At 48.3% G+C, this 24,872-nt stretch overlaps 1 protein-coding gene across 1 annotated transcript in view; it reads right to left on the bottom strand.

The window, feature by feature from the left end:
* The window catches only part of LARGE1 (LARGE xylosyl- and glucuronyltransferase 1), a 520,460-nt gene that overhangs the window by 114,366 nt on the left and 381,222 nt on the right, over positions 1-24,872 (bottom strand). The window contains exon 7 of the mRNA XM_032836533.1: positions 1,568-1,672. Coding sequence (XP_032692424.1) covers positions 1,568-1,672 — 105 coding nt within the window. The remainder of the gene's footprint in view (positions 1-1,567; positions 1,673-24,872) is intronic.

A 24,872-nucleotide genomic window follows, 5' to 3' on the forward strand; every position in this document is an offset into this window, starting at 1 on the left:
ACTGCCTTAGCCATTATTAAAATACGTCTAGACCAGCTAACGGAGAGCAGCTGCTCAGAGCGGCCTGGCTCCTCTCGGGGGCTGTTCAGACTTCCTCAGCATCCAGCAACTCAAGCGTTAGTGTCCAGCATAGCTGGTGGCCCTGGGGGGCACTTCCAGGAGGTGGGTGGAAGGTTGCTGGTTCAAATTCTTCCACTGCAACCCCTCTGGGCTGTTAAGTCTGGAAGGCGTCACAGGGAAAAATTCCATAGAGTGAGGATGCCTGGATGTTCTGGTAAATGTCAGCTAAGGCATGTCCCCCATCTCAAAGGATGGCCTTCACGGGGCTCCTTGACTGGCATCTGTCTGGCTCCTCAGGACATTGACTCTGAACCTTTCTTTCCTTGTCCTCCTCCAGCTTTGACCCCACAATGACCCCATTTCTGAACTCTCACCTCTGGAAGCTTGACTGTCTTCCATTTTCCCTTTGGCCTCTAGGGCCCCTGTATTTGCACCTGACCTCTCTGGAGTCTTACCCTCAGCTCTCAGTGTTGACTTTAGGCTGGCCTTAGCTCCGGAACCCTATGGGTGGCACCATCCCCAGACACCCGCCCCACCCCAGGACAGTTGGTCTCAGATGCCAGGTTCCAGTCCTTCTGGGCCTGACCAAACCTACTGCTCTCTGAGCTCTAAGTTCCAGTCCCGACACAGATCACACGTCTGCATCCTTTGAGAACAGGCCGCCAAAGCAGTGGCAAAGAGGATGATGAAGGGGAAAGTGCAGAAGGATCCAGAAGCACGATGAAAACCAAACACTGGCAGGCCAGAGCTTAAGGAGCGGGAGGCCACTCTCGTTTCTTATCGATACGCTCTGTGAGGTCATGGGCCGTATGTGGCTGAGACACTGAGACACTGCCCTGCACATGTGGCACAGGGTCTAGGACACCCTAACTACTCCAGACACAGCTGCTGAGTACGGAATGAATGAATGAATGAATGATATCATTCACAGGGATGCTTTTGCCACTGAGATATTAGCAGAAGTTACGTCACTGCTGACCAGAGACTTTCAGAGTCAACAGGATATCCGCTACTTTCCCCCCTGTACAAGAAGTTTGAATCCGGATGAATCCTGAATGCCTACGGTGAGCACAGACCAGCGAGCCTAACACGGACATGGAATGTGAGGAAAATAAATTTCTGTGGTGCTGAGAAGCGGAAACATCTGACGAAGAACAGAGTGGTTCTTTGTCACGGCAGAACCATCTCTCTATCAGTAGGGCCAAGGAAACTACAGGTCATATTCCTAAAAAGGCCCAATGGGATCTATGTCTGAAGGTTAGTCAGGAGAAAGGCTTTTTGGTGAGACTGCCACCGCCAGCCAGGGTCTGACAGCTCTGTGCTTGTAGGTGTGGCTCTAAGAAAGAACTAGAAGGTCAGTCGCGTATGGACTGTCCGCTGCAGAATTCAGGCAGCCAGGTGGCTTCCTCCTGTGCTTTGCCTGCCTCCTCCCTCAGAGGAAGGAGCACTGAGCCCTCATGTCATCTTCCAAAACACCCGCCACGCACGCGCCACGCTCACGATTTACCTGTGTTGTAGCCCCTTCCGAGCGCAGGCCAAGGGCGGTGATTTTTCCACAGGTTTCCCAGGTACCAGTCACTCTGGTTCTCCACCAAGCCCAGGACCTGCTGACCTGGAAAGTACAGAGAAAGCAAAGGTCTTAGAAGAAGCCAGGCTGCGTGTGCCGGTGCGCGCCGAGCTGGAGATACAGTCACGGCGGGTCATCACCACCACGGCTTTCGTTAGCAAGTGCCAGACCTCGATCTCCGTGCTTCGCTTGTAGGACTGTCTTTACTTCTCACACTTGGCCAGCCCCGCCACCTGGAGGCCGCCCAGGGTAGCTAATTACCTTGCCCAAGGTCACCCAGTTCCTCTCTGATCAAGCCAGAAGCCCCAACCGACCAGGCAACCATCGGTCCAACCATCCCTTAAGTCAAGTAACGCCTCTATGCTGACTGGCACACTTCAAATTCCAGCTGCAAGAGTCCCCACCAGACGCTAGTTCGCTGGCTTTCTGGGTGTCCGCGGAGACCACCTGATGCCAACAGAGGGAAGACGTGCCCTTGGTGCGGGAGATGGAGGCTCACAGACAGGAGCCCCCTTCTGGCAGCAGCTCCCCACCACAGCGTTCTTCCTCTCATACCCACTTGATCTTGAGTTGTGTGTCTGGTGCACTGGGGCCAACAGCACAGGTGAGCCAGGCCTCTTAGTAACTCAGCATCGTAGGTGAGTCGGTCCTCCCCTCCAGCTCTTAGAGCATCCCGCTCCTGGGGCCCCAGGCTTTCTACGTGGGGCCAGCAGGGCCTCAGCTCCCACTGCCTTCCATGAGACAACCCTACCACACCTCTTGCAGAAGATATTCCCTTGGACCAACAATCAACTCTTTTATAGACCCGGAACCCGAGGTTCCCCAGGACTGTGATTTGCACAATTATGGGGGAGCCGACACATAGTTCAGTATTTGTCTGACGCCCAGATTCCTTCCACTGTCTCGGTGCAGTCTCGCTTACCTTAACTACAAGTGTTGGAGGCAGGAATTAAAAAAAAAAAATTCACATGGTATAGGGAAAGAAACCGAGGCAGGAGAAGAAACTGAGGTGTGGACAGTCTAACTTGCAAAGTGTCCCATGACTCATAATCACTGACTTCTGCAGCTAACCGATGCCTTCTGGGGCTAAAATCTTTTTATTATTGGCCAATCTGAGAAATACAGACCTTTCTGACCAAATGAAGGCCCAGCAATATGTTAAGAAAAACAGAGTGGTTCTCCCGGTACCCCACGTTGCGTGATATAGAACCTCCCTGGTGTGATGACAGCTCCCTGAAATGATGCTGTGTGGGTCCGGTGTAATTTATTTGATCAATTTATCGAGCTCCTATCTAAATCATCACTCCAGCACAAATACATAAATTAGACGCATGGGAAAAATACTACCACCCACTTTGTCATTGTATACGATCACATCCACACCATGTAGAATCCCTCAGAAAAACCCATCACCAACTCAGGACAGGCAAGAGCAGATCAATTCCACCACGATAAGCTTACGATGCTCACAGAACACGGTGAGATCTAAAAGGCAGGTTGTCCTCAGCTGAGAAAGCCGTGTGCCGGGACCTCATTCGAGAGCTCACATGATGATCTTTCATGGAGGCTGGGGGTGGGGCAGGGGGTGGCATAGTCCTTGGGGGAGTTGGTTCACGATTACCAAGGACCCCAGGTTCAATATAATGGATGGAGGGCACGATGTGCTCAGAAATGACAAGAGGGGAATGGTCTTTCACTGAATTTAGGGTAAGGTCCTCTTCAACTACCTGAAAGTCCAAATTCTGTGCTCTGGCGTTCCATGCATTATGTTTGACCGTGATCTACTTCCTCAGAAGCTTTCTCTACGTAGCCACACTTCATTCCTGCCACATGAAAATGTACAGTTTGGTTGTTTGCGTTCTCCCTTCTGGCTCTTGCTCCTACGGCTCTCACTTGGCAGGAAGTGCCCTTACCCTTGGCCAATTCCTGCCCAGAATCCCTTCCAGCGTGTCTCCAGCCCGAAGCCAGCTATGAACACCCCTGAGTGTGAACCTTTTCCTTGGCTCGCCCCTGAGGCGGTAGATGGCTCTACCTAGCACTCCTGGCACTTTTGGCCATCAGCTGACTTATGCCCCGTCAAGGACAGATGGGTGACACACAGGCACACCCACACCACATGCGTAAAAATATCCCCCCCCGCACCAGTCCAAGGGCAAGGGCTGCATATCAATGCTATAAATGTCTGCTAAGTCCATGACTCGGAGCCCCATAACTCCAGTGTGTGTGTTAGTATCCCCGCATTTTCGAAGCTGCAGAGCATTTGCCCTCCCCTCATTCACCAAGATCCACACGTTCTCCCAGAATTCTTATTTTAGAAGTGTCAAGGCATGAGAGAATTAACAGAGGATATGAACTCCCCATTCCCAGATACTGAAACAATTTGTTGGTAAAAACAAAGAACAAAAACCAAAAAACAAAACAAAGCAAAACAAAACAAAAAAAAATGAGGAAAATATCACCTATTAATGCAAGTTAGCGGACTTACTGTAGGTATTCATCATGCCAAAACCCTGACCACAGTTCAGTAAATTCTAGAAGGACCTAACTGTTGTCCTAGATGACGTCCAAAGAAACCCTTGTGGATGGGCCTGCTCTCTTTCCAAGGCTTCCGGATGAGCCCGGATGATGCTAGTTAACCAGCCACCACTTACACAGCTCTCCATACCTTCCAACCCTGACACCCCAAATGGGGCAGGGGCTTCACAAGCCCACTTGCAAAACCCAACTACCATTTTAATCATCGACAGAGCAGCTAATGGATCTGTCTAAAAAAGCAAAGCAAAGGCTTGGAAGCTGTTTACCAATTTGCATTTCCTCAACCAATGGGTACTAAAATTACCGCTCTCCTGTTGCTAATGAGGGATTTTTTTTAAAACCTTAGAAGAGGGCTGGAGTGTGCAAAGGAGTTGTTTGCAGCCATCGTGAGCAAGGCAGCCCAGGTGCAGACTGAGAGCAGGGGAGTTTGGAGAACACGACTTGAAGTTCACCATGCGTCTCACTCTTCCTCTGGAGACCGAGACCTTGAGCTCAAACTTCAGCAGAGCAGGGGGCGTACCGGTGCGTCCAGGGGCTGTCACTCCCCCTCTGCAGTTTCCCGGAAGGGTGAGGAAGATGCCAAACCCGCCAGACAGAGCTGAGTGGGAGGAGGTGTCGATCTTGGTGAACGAGGGGAGAGCAAAATGCTCTTTCCGAAGCTTCCAGGTAAGCCCGGAGGATGCTGGTTAAAAACAGCTATCACTCATACAGCACTCAACACCTTTCAGCCCCCGTTAGACGGAATAGAATTCTGGCCATTGGGTCTAGACATCTGCATCACAAAAGAGCCAGGTAATTGGAAAGCACTTTGAAGTCAGAGAATTATTGATCCAGGTCTGGAAGCTCTGTCCCTGCTACGGTAGGGGGTGAGACTCATTGTGGGGTTCCCTAGCACACAATAAGCTATGATGACATCTAAATCTTGCCCACAGACCAGCAGAACTCAGTGACAGCCTCCTGTGTTATGCTTCTTGAGGACAGAGAAGTGATGAAGAAAAGGAATGCCAGAGACAAACTGTCCAGGTTCAAATCCCGGCTCCTCAGCTTATTAGCTGTGTGACCTCAAACAAGTTACCTAACCTCTCAGTGCCTACAAGTTCATTCACCTATAAAGGGAACTTAAAACACAGGACATACCTTAGCATTAACTTTTTTTCTCTTGAGGCACAAGTTAATCTTGTGTTTTGTGCTTATTCAAATGTTACCGCTAACAATGCCTGGAAAACCAGTACAATGTTGAGTAGGTATATGCTCTTATCATTACAGCCAGGATTCTCCGCCCCCCCACCCCCCCTCTGTCCCACTGGCCTGGATTCAGGCATCTATGGCTTTACCCATCTCCCCGGCTCCTTCCTTAGCTGACCCGGTCCTTATTCTGCCTAGATGCTGCTTTAGTTTCGCATGGGCTGAGGGTCTGCTGTGTCAGAGACCACACAACAGACTAAGGCATCAAAGACAAATAAAACACGGTTGTTGCCGCAGAGGCAGCTGGAAGAGGAGGAAGATAAACAATTAGGAAGCAGCATGGTCCTCGTGGTGGCAGAAATACTGAGAAGTCGGAGGAACAGAGGACAGGGAATCATGGAGGCCGGGGATGGTGGGGGATGCCGGCTGGGTGCCTCCCGGGTCGCTTACTGTCTCCTCTGGTGCACGATGACGGTCTCCACCTGCCTCGTCCACGAAGCCCTCCACATTCCCAGGATTCTCTGAGAACAGTGCTGCCTCACAACACAACACCCTTCCAGGCAGAGGCCCCGCCACTCCCTGGTGACAATCATCCTTTCCAGCCCTGCCAACCCCAGCTCATAAACCAGGTGGCATCCGGTCTCCAGTGGTCCACGTCTAAAGCTTTAGCCTGGACGATGTGAGCCCAGGAGGCCTGCCATCCCATTAAAAAGTCAAGTCTCAGGGGACTCCTCTTTCCCGGGCTGCTGGCGTGCTGCCTCCCTCAGCACTCCGCACCGTCTCGTCTTCTTAGGAGTTATTACAATAAAACACCGTGACGAACAGAAAAGGCTTTGTCATTGTTTTCTATGAGGCCCTGTGGTTATGATTAAGTGCGCTGTTCCCCGTCTTCCTAACTCCAGGCACAAGTTAACTTATGAAAATGAAGCTGTCTTCTTTGCTTATTCATACATCACCACTAACAGCCAGACAAGAGCGAACAAGCTTGCTATTCTGCTGGGGCCCCGGTGTCGGTGTCACCAGCCCGCAGACGGATGGCTCCAGGCTGGGAACTCCCCTCACTCCCTCCCTCCGCAGCTTCGGGCTCGAGGCAGAGCTCTGTTCAGGAGGTGAGGCCCTAGGAGCATGGCATGGTGACGCTTCCACAGGGCACGAGGGGCACAGACAGGCCAGACCAGGCCAGCAGGTGGGAGGCAAGGCCGGATGGCAAATTGGAAAGGCAAAGGGATTGCAACCCAGGCTGAGGAAGGTTCCAGCCCCAGTTCTGCAGGGCTTGGCCAGGGTCTTTTTCTGAGCCTTTTTTTTTTTTTTTTTAAACTGTAAAAAGGCAAGAACAGAATCCATCTCCCATCTCCAAGAAAAGATGTGCAGATCACCCAACACAGGTCGAGTGCATGGGTCCTGGTAGGTGCTCACCTGAGGCATTGCCCTGTCCCCACCTCCAGTAGTGATGGTCACTTTGTGCATGGTGTCTGAAATGTCCCAGCAAATGTGGTCTTACCACCCTGCCCTGTCCTGCTGGCCATGGCCCCAACGCCCCCGGGCCTTTCTGAAGTTACCAGCTTCTGTGACACTAGTCTCTTGGCTGTTTTCCCCCCTCTGAACATTCTTTCCCTGCCTCCCCTTAATGTGGTGCTCCCCAACTCCCATCCTTAGCTCCCTTTTCTTCTTCTTCTACAGTCTCTCCCTGGATGACAGGATCTACTGCAGTGGCCTCAAATACCACGGACAGGAAGTCAATCCCCCATCTCCAACCCAGCACAGACGACTTCCTAGAGCTTCTACTCTTAAATCCTTGCTCTCCACATCCTTGCCATAACCAAATCCCACCGATTTTATCTGCGGTTTCTCAAACCCTTCCTCTGCCCAGCTCTATCAGCCCCTCAATCCATCTCCTTCCCAGATGGCTTGGCAAATCACACTGGATCACCTTTCCCTCCGGGGAGCCTTGCCATTCCATTCTGCCTACACGGAAATACTTTGAAAGTGCAAATCTGATCACTTTGCTTCTTTGATTAAAAAGCTTAGTGCTCCAGGGCCCAACAGAGTGTGGATGGATAGATGAAAAATAAGTATTATCTATCATCGACCATCCTGGCCCATCTGGAGCCGGTAAGCTCTTTCTGAACGGGATGGAAGTGGATGCTTACAGGTTAACCTCTCCAGGTAAACACCACAAGCAGGTAGTTATAGCTCTGATCGCAGATGCTCCCGGGGCTGTCTCCTTATCTCCACCCCCAGGAAAGCCCCTCGATGCACAGAGAGAGTCTGCCAACCACTGCTGCATATCAAATCAGTTCTGCTCACACCAGCAGGGGAATATTAAAATGTTATAACCAGGGGCTGTCCGGAGTATCAGCAGAGAAAGCAACATGACTTCCCAACCTCATATTTATTCTAATAAGCTACTTTAAAATAGGAAAGCCTTTAATAGTACCATTCAGGGCATGTCTGGGTGCAGGATGGCTAATAATAAGGAAAACATACAGGATCACATTACTGTCTACTAAACATCCTTTAAGAACTGCTGCATGCCCGCCCCAGGTGTCCCCGGCCAGTGGGTACGGAAGGATAAAGCATCCGCTTAGAAGATGCCACACAAAAGGGTATTTAAGCAACCTGAATGGGTTGAAAAGGGCCGTTTCTGAACCTGCACGTTTCACAGATCCTACAGCCCGAGTTCAGCTCTGCTAAATGCACTCAGGAACACAGACACTCACAGGCACAGCGACCATCTGAGGACTCACTCTGGGACTGCCTGCTCTTACAGGTGGAGCCCAGAGAAGGGGAGCACGGGGTTTAGGGACACACCACCCAATACTGGGGCTGCCCCCGATTCCATGCTGGCTATGTTCCCCACGCACAAGCTTCTCCAACTTGACCGCCTCGTCTTCCCTGGAATGTGAATGGTAATTCTCACCTGGTTCAAATTCTAGCTCTCCTGAACTGGAATGGTAATCTTGGGTAAATTCTTTGTCCCTCATTTCCCTCCCCTGGAAAACGGTAAAGGTTTTCTATTTCATGGGGCTCCACTGAGACCCTCAAGCAGGTTTCTGTCTCTCGTTCATACTGCATGGCCTTGAGTTGGAACCCATGTGCTCCAGTTAAAAAGGTCCTTCTGTCGACCATTTGGTTGCCTTGGGGGTGCGTGATGAAGCTTGATTCATTGTTCAGGCAACCCCGATCTCATTTAGAGATAAAGACCCCATCTTTGCTGACCTCGATAGCTGAAGGATAATCCCTTCTAAGAGGAATTAGAATCTGTGTCACTCCAGAAGGTAGAATTAGGCTGAACGAGTGAAGATTGGAAGAAGATAGATTTTGCTTCTTAGAAGCAAGACTGTGAGAGTTCCATTAGAGTTCAGCAAGACAGAAACAAGCTGCCTTTCTAGCTTCTGAACACTGGCTGGTTCCGGAAGGGGCTGCACGAGTCCACCCTCACCCAGCAGGTATACACCGAGACCCCACCGTGCAGGGGGCTCTGTGCCAACTGCTGGAGACATGGCACTGCAGGAAACAGACCCAGTCCCTGCAGTCTGGATTTTATGATCTCTATAAAAAGCTTCTCAAATGAGATAGCTATCATCTGCCCAGCCCTACCCTTCACTTCCCTGAAGCAGATTCTCCTGGGGGGGGAGGCCTGGGGATTTCTTGGCGAAGACACCCCCATTAATTCTCATGCATGACAGGTTTGGGGACCTTTGGAGAGGGAGGTCACTTGGCAGGCATGCTGGGGGGAGGGGAATTTCTGCCTCAGACTGGATGGCCTCAAAGCTCCCTTCCGACCCGATTGTGAGCAGTCTTTACTGTACGCCCCAACGAGCCTTCTCAGCATCCCCCTCCTGCTATACTGTCCACGTGCCCATACTTCCTCCACCTGCACTGTATCTGTGTGCACCCAGCTGCCCAGTGATGGGGGCCCCTGTTCCTCAGGGCAGCCCCCTTTTGGGGGGGCACTTTGCCCAGGTACTGGGATATGAGCTCTCCATGCCCTGTCTCTGAGTACCTTACAACCCCAGGAGGTGAGCACTGTTTATCTGTATCGTTTGGAAGGGAAACCGAGGTTTGGAGAAGTCACATCACTTGTCAAGGACCAGTGGCTGGGACCACACAGCCTGGGCTGTGTTCACATCTCTCTGTGCGAAAGCCTGCATTTCCACACCTACACTCAGCGTTAGGAACAATCTGCAAGGCATCTCCCTCCCCAAGTGCCACCACTGTGGGCAAGGCTCCAAAACAAGAGAGAGTGGGTAGAAAGTCTGGCCAAGGCGTATTTGACCCGCACAGCTGTTCCTGCCCACACGGCCTAGAATCCTGCAGAATCTCTGATGTCCATCAGGTGCTCTGAGACTAATTTCCTTCAGCATCAATCCCAGGGCACTGAGCTGAGAGCACTTCCTACGCAAGGGCATCTCGGGAGAACAGAAGGACAGCCTGAGGCTCAGAAAAGAGCCTACAATCCAATAAAGGTCCAGGTAACAATTGCATCTGCCAAGAAGTAAGAACAAGTCCCCTCAGCTCCTGACCCTCTCAAGTCAGTCCCATGTGGGCCCACATTAACTTAATTTACAGTTTAAAAAAACTCCTGCTCGATCTCAAATAATGATTTCTCTCTTCTTCCTTCCCTGATCTTTGGTCTTGGAAATGGGAAAAACTAAAAAGGAACACGGGGCCAGCCGTTGGGCTCTCTTCCAAGGCTGTTCTTATCACACTGATTCCCAGGACGCCTGGCTGCTGTCCCCTCTCAGACGAGGCCTCGGTCAGGGGAGCAGAGCTGGCCCGGATCCAGCTACAACCTCCATCCATGGACTCCTTGGATCTTCTTTGGAAAACACGATTTGCTGGCATCTTTCAGATACTTCATTTAGGGACGCTCCTTTGGCTCACTAGTGACAGCACCTAGGAGAAATCATCTCACTCTTCCTACTGGGCCTGCAGGAAAAAGCACTTATCTGTATGATTCTAAGGCCACCACAAAAGCTCTCGGTTTTTCAATTATAGTTGACCCTTGAACAACATGGGTTTGAACATGCAAGTCCACTTATATGCATATTTTTTTTATAAATACATACAGTACAGTAAATGTATTTTTTCTTCTGATTTTAACATTTCCTTTTCTCTAGTTTGCTTGCTTGTAAGAATACAGGATAGAATACATGTAACATAAAAAAACACGTGCTAATCACTTATTCATATGATCAGTAATTCTTCCAAGCAATAAGTAGGTAAGTTTTGGGGGAGCCAAAGTTATATGTAGATTTTTCACCTGAGCGGGGTTGGGGAGGATGTTGGATGGGGAAGATGTTGGTGCCCCTAGCCCATCATTATTCAGTTCAACCCCATCAAAAGTCAACTATATTAACTGTGCAACCTGGACCAAAACTACTTGAGTTTTGAGCTTTAGTTTTTATTTCTTTAAAATAGTGATCCAAAGGGGCACCCCAGTGTTTACAGCAACAATGTCCACAATAGCCAAACTATGGAAAGAGCCCAGATGTCTACTGAAAGACAAATGGATAAAGAAGATGTGGTGTATACATACAGTGGAATACTACTCAGCCATCAAAAAGAATGAAATCTCACCATTTGCAATGACATGGATGGAACTAGAGGGTATTATGTTGAGTGAAATAAGTCTCAGAGAAAGACAAATACTATATGATTTCACTCATATGTGGAACATAGGGGAAGGGAAGGAAAAGTAAGATAAAAACACAAAGGGAGGCAAACTATAAGAGACTCTTGACTATAGGGAACAAACTGAGGGGGTTGCCAGAGGGGAGACGGATAATGGAGACGGGCACTAAGGAGGGACCCTGATGGACCATGAGCACTGGGTGTTATATGCAACTGGTGAATCATTAAATTCTGCCCCTGAAACTAATAATACAACATATGTTAAATAAATTGAATTTTAATAAATAAAAATAAGAAAATAAAGTGGATGATGGTAAAAGTCATCCTGTTTCCATCATGTGGTTTTTTTTATTGTACTTTTTTTTTCAGTAACATATAATGTATTATTTGCCCCAGGGTACAGGTCTGTGATTCATCAGTCTTACACAATTCACAGCAGTCACCATAGCACACACCCTCCCCAATGTCCATCTCCCAGCCACCCCATCCCTCCCACCCCCCTCCACTCCAGCAACCCTCAGTTTGTTTCTTGAGATTAAAAGTTTCTTATGGTTTGTCTCCCTCTCTGGTTTTGTCTTGTTTCATTTTTCTCTCCCTTCCCCTATGAGCCTCTGTCTTCCTTCTCGAATTCCTCATATCGATGAGATCATATGATAATTATCTTTCTATGATTGACTTATTTCGCTAAGCATACTACTCTTTAGTTCCACCCACATTGTTGCAAATGGCAAGATGTCCTTTTTTGATGGCTGCATAATATTCTAGTGTGTGTGTGTGTGTGTGTGTGTGTGTGTACTATATCTTCTTTACCCACTCATCTGTTGATGGACATCTAGGCTCCTTCCATAGCTTGGCTATTGTGGACATTGCTGCTATAAATGTTGGGGTACGTGTGTCCCTTCAGATCACTACGTTTGTATCTTTAGGGTAAATACCCAGTAGTGTGATTGCTGGGTTGTCGGGTAGCTCTATTTTCAATTTTTTGAGGAACCTCCATACTATTTCCAGAGTGGCTGCACCAACTTGCATTCTCACCAACAATGCAGGAGGGTTCCCCTTTCTCTGCATCCTTGCCAACACCTGTCGTATCCTGACTGGTTAATTTTAGCCATTCTGACTGGTGTCAGGTGGTATCTCGCTGGGGTTTTGATTTGTATTTCCCCAATGCCGAGTGATGTTGAGTAATTTTTCATGGGTCTGTTGGCCATCAGGATATCTACTTTGCAGGAATGTCTGTTCATGTCCTCTGCCCATTTCTTGATTGGATTATTTGTTCTTTGGGTGGTAAGTTTGATAAGTTCTTTACAGATTTTGGATACTAGCCCTTTATCTGATATGTCATTTACAAGTATCTTCTCCCATTCTGTCAATTGTCTTTGGTTTTGTTGACTGCTTTCTTTGTTGTGCAAAAGGTTTTGATGTTGATGAAGTCCCAATAGTTCACTTTTGCCCTTGCTTCCCTTGCCTTTGGTGATGTTTCTAGGAAGAAGTTGCTGCGGCTGAGATAAAAAAGGTTGCTGCCTGTGTTCTCCTCAAGGATTTTGATGGATTCATGTCTCACATTTAGGTCTTTCATGTGGTTATTTTAAGAGTAAAATAAAAATGTTGTAAACTGTAAATTACTATTTGACTTCAAGTGTTACCATTATTAGCAAATATTTCCTAGTCTTTGGTAGCTATTACTCAGTTTTTTTCCTCATATAATATTCCCAAGATTATAGCATTATTGCTTGCTGGTACTCTATGTGTGTGGAGGCCAGACACTGAGCAAACTTTATTCTTGGAATATGGCCTGGAAGGTGGAAGTTGCCAAAAGAGGCTTTGGTGTGTCTGAGCAGCAGTCAGGAAGCTTAAGGACCAAATCTATCTTCTTAAGGCTGGTCCTTGGGCAGATTACAGAGGTGGAGGGATGCTCATTCAATCAGAGAGGACAGAGAGGAAGTTTGGAAGAGAGATACTAAGATAATGAAGGATCACCAGTCTGGACTACTCAGTACCAGGTTAATGAAACTTCCTATTTCGAAGATCTCTGTCATTGCCATGAGGTCAATCACTCATCACTTAGCAAATACTTATTGAATACATATTAGTTAAGCACCAGGTTGGGCTATGGGGATGCAATGGTGGGTTGATTGTGAGATGGTCCCTGCTCTCAGTGCAGCTTAGGACGTATGAGTTTGCTAGGGCTGCTGTAACAAGTACCATGGACGGGGTGGCTGAAAGGCCAGAATTTATTTGGAAGTCCCAGACTGAGATGTTGGCAGGGTTGTTTCTTCTGAGTCTTTGCTCCCTGGCTTGTAAATAACTGCCTTCTCCCTGTGTCTTTACATGGTTCCTCTGTGTGTCCTAATCTCTTCCTATATGGACACCAGTCCTATCACATGAAGGCCCATTCTACTGACCTCATTTTATCACCTATCTAAAAACCCTCTCTCCAAAGGCAATCACATTCTGAGATACTGGGGGTTAGGACTTCAACATATGAATTTTGGGAGAGATAATTCAGCCCATGACACAGGGCAAGGTTGCTAAACAGTCACACCAACAAGTGTGGAACTGTGACCCTGATGGGCTGGGGGAGGTGAGGTCAGAGGTCAGAGTGCTGCCAGGGACTGTAAGAGGGGAAGTCAGTCAAGGAGGTCATCTGAGGAAAGAAGGATCCGATCGTGATCCGAAGGAAGATGGGAAGAGTACCAAGGCAGGGGGACAGTGTATGTTAAGACCCTGCAGTGGGAAGCTTGACAAGGATGAAGGATATGGTGTCATGGAAAGATACCTGGTCTCTGTCCCTTGGAATTTTCTGAGTGGTAAGGGTGACAGGAGCATCTTTTGTTGTAATGAGGTGACTCCCGGTGGGTCCCTAGAGAGCTACATGGAGGGCTAGTTGCCAGAAAGACAAAGTCTTGATTAGAAGCTCAGGACTTTCACCCCACTGCCCAGCCTCTAAGGTGGGGAGAGGGGCCGGAGACTGAGTTCATCACAAATGGCCAATGATTTAATCAACCATGCTTAGCTAATGAAACCTTCACAAAGACCCCAAATGATGGGATTCAGAGAGCTTATGGGTTGGTGAACACATCTTCGTGTTCAAGGATGGTGCCCTTGGAAAAGGCACGGCACCTCCACAATCCTCCCCCAATCTTGCCGTAGGCATCTCTTGCATTTGGCTGTTCCTGAGTTGTAGTCTTTAAAATCAACCACTAATAGTAAGTAAAGTGAGTTCCTGGGTTCTGTGATCTAGCAAATAGCAAAGCTACGTGAGGATGGGGGTTGAGGGAGGCCATGACTCAGTAGCCAAGTCGAATGGGAGTGTGGGTTACTCAGGGGCCCGATACTCATGCCTGGTGTCTGAGGGCACAGGCTGAGTCCAATGGAGGGACAGAGTCCGAGAGCCTGTGGGGTCTGATGCCGATTCCACGTAGTAGTGTCAGATCTGAGTTGTAGGCTGCCCACTTGGTGTCCTCCGAGAATTGGTGTGAGGAGGAAAAACTACCACTCAAGGGACTAACAGCCAGCATGGCTGAGACACAGACCCCACAGAGGAGGTGGGAGGAGACCTGTGGGGCCTTGAAGGCCAGGCCCAGAGTAAGGAGGCTTCTCCTTGAAGGACAAACTGGGGGCACAACTGAAGGGTCCGAGGCAGGGAGGACTGTCTGGCCACAGGACACCGGGCACCATGTGCAAAGAAGACAATGCGGACGGTGCCCCGGGGCTGGTACAGCATGGGGGCGCTACACAGCCCCCGCTACAGTCAGCGAGGGCCAGTGTGATTGGAGTCTGGGTATGGAAAGAACATTCTTGCTGCTGTGTGGGAGACGGGTCAGGGGATGCTCGGAGGGGTTCGAAATCAAGGGTCTTATTTATCTTTCTTCCTTTCTCTTCCCTTTCTTCTCTCCCTCTCCCTCCCTCCTTTCCTTTCTTCCTTCCTTTTCCTTCCTTTTCCTCCTCTCTCCCTCCTTCCCTCCCTTCTTCTTTCGCTCTTTCTTTTAGAAGCAGCCCGGTGGAAACAGGCAAGCCTAGAGATGAGCAGAGAGGTAAGGGCTGCAGCCACACAACACGGTCAGCAACACCTTCTGAGGGATCTGTGTGCCCGTGGGATGCCTGGGGTGATGGCCATCCCCACCAAGAGGTGGAGGTGAGGGACCTGCCATCTACTAAGGGCATAGGGCTTGTGGGAACAGGGGCAGACTCTGCTGCTCTCATAGCCCTGGATCCCCCAGGGCTCCACATACCCTGGGGAGCACTGAAGTGCTCTTTCCCTGCTGGGAACAGTGCGGTGTGGACAAGTTAGCCTGCGTCTGGATCAGGCTCTGGGAAACAGATGGTAAAGGGAACTTTACGACATTATGTATGTGTCTTGGGGGATGGGAAAGAGGTGCTGCTGGGTATGGGGTAAGTCTCTGAGGAGGTGGGAACTCGCCCCCGACACAAGTCAAATCAAGCACAGGGAGGAGGAAAGGACAACGAGGCGAAGAGGATGGAGGGATAAAGTTCTCGGGCAAGAACTCCCGCACGTGCTCTGGCATCAGTGTGGGGAGACATGGAATAATAATAATAATAATAAAATAGCATACTCAGCTGTAGAAAGGAACAAAGCACTGATGCACGTTACAACTCGGTTGAACCTTGGCTGTGTTATGCCTAGCGAAAGAAGCCAGACACAAAAGCTCACATACTGTAGGATTCCTTTCATATATCTAGAGTAGGCAAATTTATAAAGACAGAAAGTAGGTCAGTGGTGAACAGTGCACAGCGGGAGGGATGTGCGGAGTGACAACTTGCTGGGCACAGGGTGTTCTGGGGTGATGAAAATGTCTCAGAACTAGAGAGAGGTGACAGCTGCCTCACCTCATAAACAACTAAACACTCCTGAATCACACATTTAAAAACGGCTAACTGGTTGAAATGACGCGAATTTCACCAACATAAAAGCTGATGATGACGTAAGCTACTATGGAGGGAATACTTGGTATAAGCCAATGATATTTTACACGGTTGATCCCACTGAGTCTTCCCACTGATGCCAGAGCCCTGAGACTTCCCCTCAATCCCCAGAGCTCTCCCACTCCCTGCTCACTGGCCTGTGGCCCTGGTGACCTCCGTCCAGCCCGATGCTTTAAATACTGCCCACGTGTTGTCCCCAGTCTGATTTCCACACTGAGTTCCAGAAGCATAAATTCAACCGCCCATCTCAGTTCTCTGGTTGGGACATCTAACAGGCGTCTCGGACTTGGGATGTCCCATCCCGAACTCTCAATTCTTCTCTTCCCGACCTGCTCTCCCACCCGTGTCAGGAAAGAGCAGCTTGTTCTTCCCATCTCTCCAGCAGCTTAGACCAGAAATGATGGGAATCATTCTTTTTCCCTCAAGCTTTACCTAAGTACAGTAGAATTCAACTCATTGACCTTTTGTAACCGTGTGCGGTCATGAAACCATCATCACCAACAACTACAAATCGGCTCCAACACCCTGAAGTCTCCCTGTGGCCCTTCTGCAGGCGATCTACCTCCCTGAACCCCAGCTCCAGGCGACTGCTGCTGACTTTCTGTCACACTCTCATTCAGCCTTTTCTAGGATTGCACATAAACAGAATCACAATCATAGAACATGGAGTTTTCTATGTTTGACTTCCTGTATTTAGCACAGTGTTTCTGAAATTTACCCAAGTTGTTATATGCATTAATACCGCATTCCTTCTTGTTGCTGAGCGGAGCCTTCTTATCCCAAAGCATGGGTATACCACCATTTGGGTGGAATCCAGAGTTCTCGTTTTGCCTAAATTCAGCCTGGGCTAAATCCAAGCTGTGGATCTGGATTCTCACTGGGATACCAATGGTGTTTAAGAGCATGAGCTCACAGAAAGGAGAGGCTGATGGAGAAGAAGACCAAGGCAGAATGCTGGGCCCCATGATGCTTCACTGTTGAACAAAGGAGAGAGAAGCCAGAAAAGGGGTCTCCCCCATCACAATAGAAAGCTACCATATGGTACAGGGTCAAGGAGAGCCGATGGGGGAGCTAAAGGTAGGGGTTCTAGACTGTCAACGTATCTGTTCTTTCTCTAACATCTGCAATTAAGCAGCCTCGACTCCAAAGCCCCCATTTAGCACCCTTCCGCCTGCCACCACCTTTCATTCACAAGATGTTCTATCTACCATGAGGTTTCTAACTGGCTTCCCTAGTACCGCCAGTGAAAAACCAAGGTCTCCCTACTTCTTTCACCAACTTCAGATTCAAGTGGCTGGTTGTGATGCACATCCTTTCAGGAGAGAAATCTGTGACCAGTCTTACCCCCGAAACCATCTGCTGGCCACAGCAGCCCAAAGCTGTAGGAGAGCTGAGTCCCAAACCACACTCCTGTCTGTCAGCGACCTCGTAAGGCCAAGGGCTCATGTAAGAAAACTGTGTGTTTTCAGAAAACTGTATGTCTCATGTTTAGAAAAGTCCCTCTGGGTCTAAGGAAACTCCGGCATTGAGGATGAGACTTTTTGTACTCTAAAAAAACAAAAACAAAACAAAACCATAAGACCCCATTGCAATAGCATGGCCCAGGATCCCTAAGCTGCAGGGGCTTGAGGAGTATTCTGGACCAGACTTATCATCTGAATGATAAGGAAATGGAAGCAGAGAGGTCTGCAACCAGGGCTGTGTGGTGCAGGTGCTCTGTCCTTCCTAGGTGTACTCTCCTCTGGTTGCACGGAACATGAATTAAGCATCTATTATTTTCAGAACACTAGGCTAAAAAAAGGGCGGACACACTTTGGCAGGTGCTGTGACGTTCCTGGAGTTTTAGCTTCTTACTTACTGGTAAGAAACCTGAGACTCAGAGATAAATGCAACCAGCCCAGGTTCCCACAGGCGAATGATGGAGCCGGGATCCAAGTGTGACCCCAAAGGCTAGGTGGTGTTTCCTGGGATGAAGATAAAAGGGGAAGGAGAGGAGATTAAAAGAAACTTCCTATACTGGAGAAGTGTTACGGACAGCACGCAAGAGTGATGAGATTCTCAGAGCTTATGCATGGGTGATTTATGAACTTGGCACAAGCCACCTGTCTTTTGGGGCATTTCACTGCAGACTCGCAACTCAATCCACAGGTAGCCAAGTGCAGGAAAAGAGCTGAGTTGCACTGTCCACAGAAGGTACAAGTCCTGGGCACTGGGTCTGACTCTGGGTGACAAGCCAATAGACAAGACAGAGTCCTCCCCCTCAAGAAGGCCACAGGTACATCAAGAAGACAAAGCACGTGACCAAACGCGTGGCCTGAGACGTGTTATAACAGAGACATGCTAAATGGCTGACTTTGAAAGGACATTAGAACAGTTTATCAAAAGAGATCTTGTAGAGTTAAAAATACTACACTTGGAGCAACCTTAGTAATCATCTCGTCTAACCTTCTCACGGCACAGAGGATGGAACGGAGTTTCACAGGAGGAAACAATACACCCAAGATTACGCAGCTGTGAAGAGACCAGAACCCTTGCTTCTTAACAAAAACGGTCCTTCTCCGCTGCTCAGGAACACTGTGGGCAGGAAGGCTGCTGAAACCAACAGCTGGACTGGGCTGCGGGGATGGACCCCGGCTTCACTCACGTCCTTCCACACGTTCTTCTCACACGACACTTGCAGAAGCTGAATAGCAGACAAGCTACATAAACCACTGGGGTTCTGGTAGCTGAGTCACTGTCTCTGAGCCTGTTCACTGCCGACCCCTCGGAGACAGTCCTCTCTTAGCAAGCCAAGGGCAACACACCTATGATAGTCAGCTGATGGTCTTCTCTTGGCATGGTATTAGCTCACCGAGAACAAAGCACAAGACCTTGCTTTTTAATAGTTTTCATAACCTTTCTGATGGAGACTAAATGGAGGCTTCCAATTCAAAAGACAGAAAATAATTTTGTTTGGTAAAGTCCCAGAAATGATGGGGCCGTGGTGGGAGAGAGCCGAAGAGGGGATGCGTGTGTGTGTATAGATAAGCAAATAATTCAGAACAAGGAGCCAGCGTTCTAATCTAGACTCACTCATCCATCCATCCAGCCAGCCAGCCACCTAGCCATCTACCCATCCACTCCCTCATTCATCCAACATTCATTTCTTAAGCGCCGGTTATGTGCCAGGGACTGTACTGGGCTCTGAGTCGTAAACAGCAACAACAGAGCCAAAAACCTTAAGGCGCTATCTCACTGGCACATTCCTTCCGACGGAGGAGCCAGGCAACAGACAGATCCGTGATAAAACGCCAAGTGGTGCTGAGACCCCACGACGGTCAAGTAGATGAGGGGCTCGAGAGGGACGGGAGGAGGAACCAGACCTTGCCAGAGAAAATGGCAGCGGCGGGTAGGGAGGTGGAAAAGCAGAGCTGAGGTGGGATTTGAGGAGAAAGGAACTTTCCCTCTACCCAGAGGAATGCCAGGGCAAGAAGAAAGAGTGGCCGATGAACGGGGAGCCCAGAATGCTAAAGCCTCCGGGAAACGAACGGCGGCAGCTCTGCCGTGTCTGTCTCAGGTGAGCGGGCTGCATAAAGAAGCTTTTGTTGAGGCTCAATCTGGAAAAGGTCACCGATTTAATAGCAAGTGGCAGGTGAAAAATCTGCCTGGGATGACATGTGCTCCTTACTTAGGGCTGAAGGCTGCTTGAGAATGAATAGGTCAGAAGGCCCCAGGCTGATGGGGCGCCTGGGTGGCTCAGTGGGTTAAGCCTCTGCCTTTGGCTCGGGGTCATGATATCAGGGTCCTGGGATCGAGCCCCGCATCGGGCTCTCTGCTCGGCGGGGAGCCTGCTTCCCCCTCTCTCTGCCTGCCTCTCTGCCTGCTTGTGATCTCTGTCAAATAAATAAATAAAATCTTAAAAAAAAAAAAAAAAAAAGAAGGCCCCGGGCTGCATGGTGTCTGTCAGAAGCACATGTCAGAGCCATCAGAGGAGGGAAACGACGCCCACCTCGGGGAGAAGGACAACCGGGTAAAAACGACAGATTCTCGAAGCCCGGAAGCTCAAAAGTGTAGGCTTTTCCATCCTCTTCTTTGTCAAAGAAGAAGAATTCATCTGGGCTGTAACTGACGAAATGCTCATTTCCTTTGCCGTCAGAAATGAGGCCTGCACGATCTGCTGCTGAGCTCCTGCCAAAGGCCTGGGAGAGCGGAGTCACCGTGCGCGGTGACGGGCTGAAGGCCGGAGAGGGGATCGCGGGGTGCTGCGTAACTGAGCCACGCTGCCTGGGTCTGTGCTGAAAGCCTGGGTCTGCCCACCCCCCAACTCTCCCCGATGGACACTGAAGAGCTTTACACAACTTCCCGTTGCATTTAGTGCAAGGATCCTACTGAGGACCCTGTCCACCAGGCCACCCTTCCTCTTGGAAAGTCCCTGGTGAGAAATTCCTCTCAAACCAAACAACAGGATTAACCCGAGTCCATTGAAAATAAATGACACGTATTCTTTAGGAGCAGGAATCCTCTTGAGAAGACCTATTTTTTAATTTTTTTAATGATTTATTTACTTATTCGAGAGAGAGAGTATAAGCTGGGGAAGGAGCACAGAGAGAACAGGTTCCCCGCTGAGTGTGGAGCCTGAGGTGGGGCTTGATCCCAGGACGCTGAGATCATGACCTGAGCCAAAATCAAGAGTTAGGTGTTTAACCAACTGAGCCACCCAGGTGGCTTTTTTACTTTGGCTGAGTAGACTTTTTTACTTTGGCTGCCAGGAAGCTCAGAGCTCAATTTTAAAAGCAGTGTAGGATACAATGAACCTTGTTCATAACATATTGTATCTTTTCTTAAAAGTGGCCTAAAACCTTTTGTAGGATACAGTAAGCTATAAATGAGTAATAAATAAAACAATGTTTGTGTACACAGGGCCTGTTTGGTTTCTGTTTGTTTAAACTTCTTACGTGGTTTCTCACTCTCATGGTTACACATGAGTTTTTGAAAATTATTTCCCATTTTCCACTTTCTAGTGGTGGGGCAAGGACAGCCTGACTTTGTCGTCACCAAGTAAAGGTTCGGAATTCTCTTAGAGGCAAGGCTTTGAGATGTGGTCCTTATGCTGACTTGCTAACTTGGACAGCGACATACATTCAGCTGGGTCTCCCAGAGAGCATCCCAAATTACCCCAGCATCAGAGGTTAGATTTCATAAAGCAGCTGATGTGCAGAGTCAAGAACAGTCAAGGACAAAAGAGTTCACCCATTTTTCTGAGGGTGTGGGTCCTTCACATGGACCTTGATCTGCAGCACAACTGACCAGCAGCCTGTGGCCAGTCCTTCCTCATTCGGTCTCTCTCTCTCTCTCTCTCTCCCCCCTGTATGCCAGTTTCTGCATTAGTTCTGGCTGAACTCAGGCAGAAGGAACCTCATACTGACCTCCAATTCCTATCATCATTTCACTTCCTGTAGCTTCTACTATGTCTGGGTTTTCTCAGAAACCTGAGAAATGGGAAAACCACCCATTTTATCTGTTTCCTGCTGCGTTTTGAAAATGTATCAGAGGCTCTCGTTATTGAACTACCTTTGATCAATGTACTGGGTTAAGCAAGTGGAAGGTCATAAAGGATCACCCGACTCCAGGAATCAGAGCACTTACATAGGGTCCAGCAATCAGGAGGCACGGCAGGGCGAGAAGCCCAGGATTGCAGGGTCAGTCCCCTGCTCCTTGCCACACTGAAAAGAGCTCTGGTCCAGATTTCACATACTAGGTCTGTGAGCTCTATACCATGTCACCACTACACTAAAGGGAGTGGTGTCAGTCAGGAAACACTGCTATTTTATACTCAGTTACACAGTTACCTGCTGCTGCCCAAGGAGCAACAGCCCCATAAACTCACTGGCTAGATTTGTTTACCAGATGCTGTTGGGTGAGTATTTGTGTCTGCCCCAAATTCTTATGTTAAAACCTAATCAACCTAATGGGATGATATTTGAAGATGCCGCTTTTGAGAGGGGATGTGCTCAGGAGGGTGGAACCCTCATGAATGGGATTAGAGTTCTTCCAAAAGACACCTCAGAGAGATTCCCCACCCCTTCTGCCATATCAAGACACAGAAAGGAGATGGCCAGCTATGAATCAGGGAGCAGTCCCTCACCAGATACCAAATCTGCTGGGGCCTTGACCCTGGACTTCCCAGTCTCCAAAACTGTGAGAAATAAATGGGGCGTGTAGTGCGTGATATTCTGTAAGAGCAGCCCAAATGGATGAAGACACCAGCCCGGGGACCTACTGCTAAAAGCAATCCACAGAGAAGAACTCAGATACCATTAATGTGGTTGACAGAAGGTCTGCCATTAGGATGTTCGTAAGACTTGACCAGGTCACCTTTCTTTCTTTCCAGGGTCTGTAAAGGGTGGGAATGGATTACAGTACATTAGGGCTTCCTGCCCATCCCCTGGTCTCCCCCCAGAGTTTGTTACATGGACCGGTGCACAGGGCATGTGGAACAAGGTCCACGAAGTTCTTTGGGCTGTTTCCACTTCCCTGTTTCTGCCCACTGGGCCGTGTGCTAACCAAGAGTGAGTTATGGTTGTTCCCAAACCTGTTTATGCACATTGTTATTGTTGCAATTAAGTATATGCTAAGTAAATATTATGTAAATTGATTAATTAGCAGTGTGAAGAGAGCTGTTTCTCTGAAAACTAAATTGAATTTGAGAAAAATCTCATGATAGTGGTTAAGTCGCTAAACAATGGCTACGGTATTAGACAACTCAGAAAGGTAGTAAGAATCAGGCTGGATTCTGTACTCCTGGGCTTGAAGAATATCTTTGGGGCTATCTCTACATGACTGAAGTTGGAAATAACATTATGTGTGTAGGCTATATAAGAAAAACTCCATGTAAGGATGATCAGTGGACCCTAACTCGAGAACAAGGTTGACTCTCAAACACCTGTATTGACAGCCATGATTCATCTGTATGGTTTTCTCCCCTTACTATTGGCCATCTTTGTGAAACTTGAGCAATTACTACAGACACACAGTCTTAGAAATAAGCAACATGAGAGTTTCAGGCAAGGCACAACTGTTCTGAGACCTGGACATCCACTTTTGTGAAGTATTTTCACAAAATAATCCCAAAGGTCCCTCTGAGTTTTGACAGTCTGTGATCCTATGGCTGTCAATTACCACATAGCTGTTTAAGACCTAGGCACAACCACCAACTGACCTGTACCAAAAGTCTCGCATATGATCTAATGACTCTGACCTACCTTATGATCATCGATGTTCCCTACCTTGGGTACTATTATTCTTTCTTCCAGACAGGAAGATTTGGGATATATTGTCTTCATACGTCTCAAACATAAAGTTTTTGTTTGCCTGTGACTTCTAAATGTATGCCTCATCAAAGGGTAGAGAAATCATAAACATATTACAAAGTCCCTTTTGCTTTCTGCTTTTGTGCTTGATGTTTTCCATTTCAATTAACTCTGTATTAAGGTGTCATTGAATGAAAGGCATCAGAGAAACGGAAGAACCTGTTAAAAATGCAACCTTTTAGCCCCTGAGAGATCCAATTCCATTCCACTTAGGAAATTTTTGACTGCTGCTGACCCCATCACCTAGGCACAAGCCTCCTCATTGGGCATCATTCTGAAGAGCTTGTATCATTCTGAAGAGCTTGTATCTCCGAGCTAATAGAACTCAATGTGTGGTCCGCTCACCTTCTGTAGACTAGGGATAATGTGCCAGGTGAGAATGAGGAAGCCAAAGGGGGCCGGAGAGAAAGACCTAGCCAAGGAACAGGAGATGTGATCCAGTCAAATAAACTTCTGCGGCTTATACAACTCAGGCAGGCAGAAGCTGTCACTTGCAAACTTGCAATCTGGGAAGTTTTGTGGCTGTCAATAAAGCTAGGCACGAGCGAGGGCAAAGTGTGTCAACTCTGTCTTCCACGAACGGTCACCTGTACGGCATCACGGAAGAAGATTTAAGGAGAAGCATATCGGAGAACATGGCCTAGTAACAACCTTTCTGGACAGAATTTTTATATTTTGATTCAATAAACATTTAGTGAACATCTAGGACATGTCACGGATGGTTATTACGAAATGGGAAAAAAAAGAATGAGATAGAACTGCTGACTTTGAACACTCGGCAAATAAAAATAGGAGCCATTTATGTGTGTGAGAGACACAAGATAGTAGCGGATGTGCCCCAAATGGAACCCAAGTAAACTCCTGTGGAAATATGGTGACAGACTACTTCTCTCCAACCAAGAGAGCCAGAGGAAGCCATTTGGGCTGGGTCTTAATGGATGAATAAGATTTGGGTGGGCAGATTAAAAGGAGAAAGGTCATTCTAGGCTGAGGAAGGACCCTGAGGGTCACAATCATACAGAGCTGAGCACGGTAAAGGGGAGGCTCTTTACGTATCGAAACACTGCAGTCCTGGGTTCAAGTCCCACCTGAGCCACTGGCCCTCGGGTGTCCTTGCCAGGTCCTCTACCTTCTGAGCTTTAGTGAGCTCTTTGCCAAAAGGGGCTGAATGTACTTCCAGGTTCTGCAAGGACCACAGATAACATATGTGGAGTACCTACATTGGTTCCTGGTACTTAGAGTTGCCCAGCACATGAGTTGTGGTTTTCATTGTTATTTCAGGAATTCAATCTGGGAGGGTATCCAATCTGCTAAGCAGGAAGAGAATATGAAAATAATCCTTGTCCTATTTATCCCTTAGGGATTTTAGGAACTGTAAGAGCAATAGTAAAAATAACAAACAGAAGTGTCCATGAGACACTGCACAGGGCATTTGAAATACGTTGTTTCATTTAAGTTTTCCAGCAACCTTTGAAGGCAGATATTACCTTCCATTTAACAGAAATGCAAACTGAGGCTCAGATAACTGAAATCCCTTGCCTGTGGCTATGCTATTAATAAGCAGTACAGCAGGGATTCAAACCTAGGTCCTTCCT

The sequence above is a fragment of the Lontra canadensis genome, unplaced genomic scaffold (genome assembly GCF_010015895.1).
Source record: "Lontra canadensis isolate GAN:19392208 unplaced genomic scaffold, GSC_riverotter_1.0 scaffold93, whole genome shotgun sequence".
NCBI lineage: Eukaryota > Metazoa > Chordata > Mammalia > Carnivora > Mustelidae > Lontra > Lontra canadensis.